General features: G+C 45.3%; 1 protein-coding gene across 4 annotated transcripts in view; it reads left to right on the plus strand.

Annotated features, from left to right (window-relative positions):
* Window positions 1–1162, plus strand: part of LOC119593173 — a 20792-nt gene that overhangs the window by 728 nt on the left and 18902 nt on the right. The window contains exons 2-3 of one of the 4 annotated variants that reach the window (XM_037942148.1): window positions 361–867; window positions 898–1066. In XM_037942148.1, the coding sequence (XP_037798076.1) occupies window positions 361–867; window positions 898–1066 (676 nt within the window). Of the gene's footprint in view, window positions 1–360; window positions 1067–1162 lie in introns of all 4 variants that reach the window. The other 3 variants (XM_037942150.1, XM_037942149.1, XM_037942147.1) reach the window with 3 other exon arrangements.

Genomic DNA, 1162 nt, shown 5'->3' on the forward strand with positions numbered 1-1162 from the left:
TAATATTCATAATTACAACAATAACAATAATGTAAACTAGGCTTTCCTCGACACAAACCACTTGCCAAAATCCGTCGGTGTGCTACAGATTTATATATAAAAAAGAGTGCATTCTTTAGCTCCATCAGACTTGTATGTAGATCCAAACCAAAATAAAAATTTAAACTATTAATTTTTGGGACATGGCCAACCCACACATAATTTTTTGGCACAAAACTTTTTATATAATCCAGCTGACAATCCAATATCTTAACACATATACCAGTAGATTATAATATTGCCAGTAATAACTCGTTCAAAATGCAAACTTCATTATAAGTGTCCAGATCAATAGTAATAGCATCTCCTTTCTTTAACCAGCTGGAGGTATTCTGTTTCAATGGCTATGATACGGTGCCTGGAGAAGATCTTCTTGGCTGTGCTTTGGACCAGATTGTTGTTCATATAAACTGCGATCAAACGGTGAGTCCGACTGAGGAACCAACAACACCAGGGACGGAAGCGCCAACTGAAGCCACAACCGAGCCGGTAACAGATACTCCAACAGAGCCAGAGACTGAAGCACCAACAGAAGGTCCAACAGAGCCAGAGACTGAAGCACCAACAGAAGGTCCAACAGAGCCAGAGACTGAAGCACCAACTGAAGGTCCAACAGAACCAGAGACTGAAGCACCAACAGAAGGTCCAACAGAGCCAGAGACTGAAGCACCAACAGAAGGTCCAACAGAGCCAGAAACTGAAGCACCAACAGAGCCAGAAACTGAAGCACCAACAGAAGGCCCAACAGAACCAGAAACAGATGCTCCAACAGAACCAGAGACTGAAGCACCAACGGAGCCAGAAACTGAAGCACCAACTGAAGAGCCAACAGCACCGCCGAGCACAACAGAGACCCCGGATGGCCCCCTCGTCTACGCGTTCAACACCGGCGCTGCTGGCTGGACCCTCAGTCACTTGAACGGAGCCACGTGGACCCGCAGGGAGTTTGATAGCAACGGGCGCCCTGTGAATGACCCCCCTAATGGCCCGTGGGTTTTGGAAATCCAACCTAACGAGGTCCTGGCAGGTAGGTTTACGTGTACTAATTATGTTGATTTCAGTCTTTTATTATATCGCATCTGTAGGGTATTCTGAAACAAGTAATTTTCACCTTTTAAACCCC

Source organism: Penaeus monodon, chromosome 31, assembly GCF_015228065.2.
Source record: "Penaeus monodon isolate SGIC_2016 chromosome 31, NSTDA_Pmon_1, whole genome shotgun sequence".
In the NCBI taxonomy this organism is placed as follows: domain Eukaryota; kingdom Metazoa; phylum Arthropoda; class Malacostraca; order Decapoda; family Penaeidae; genus Penaeus; species Penaeus monodon.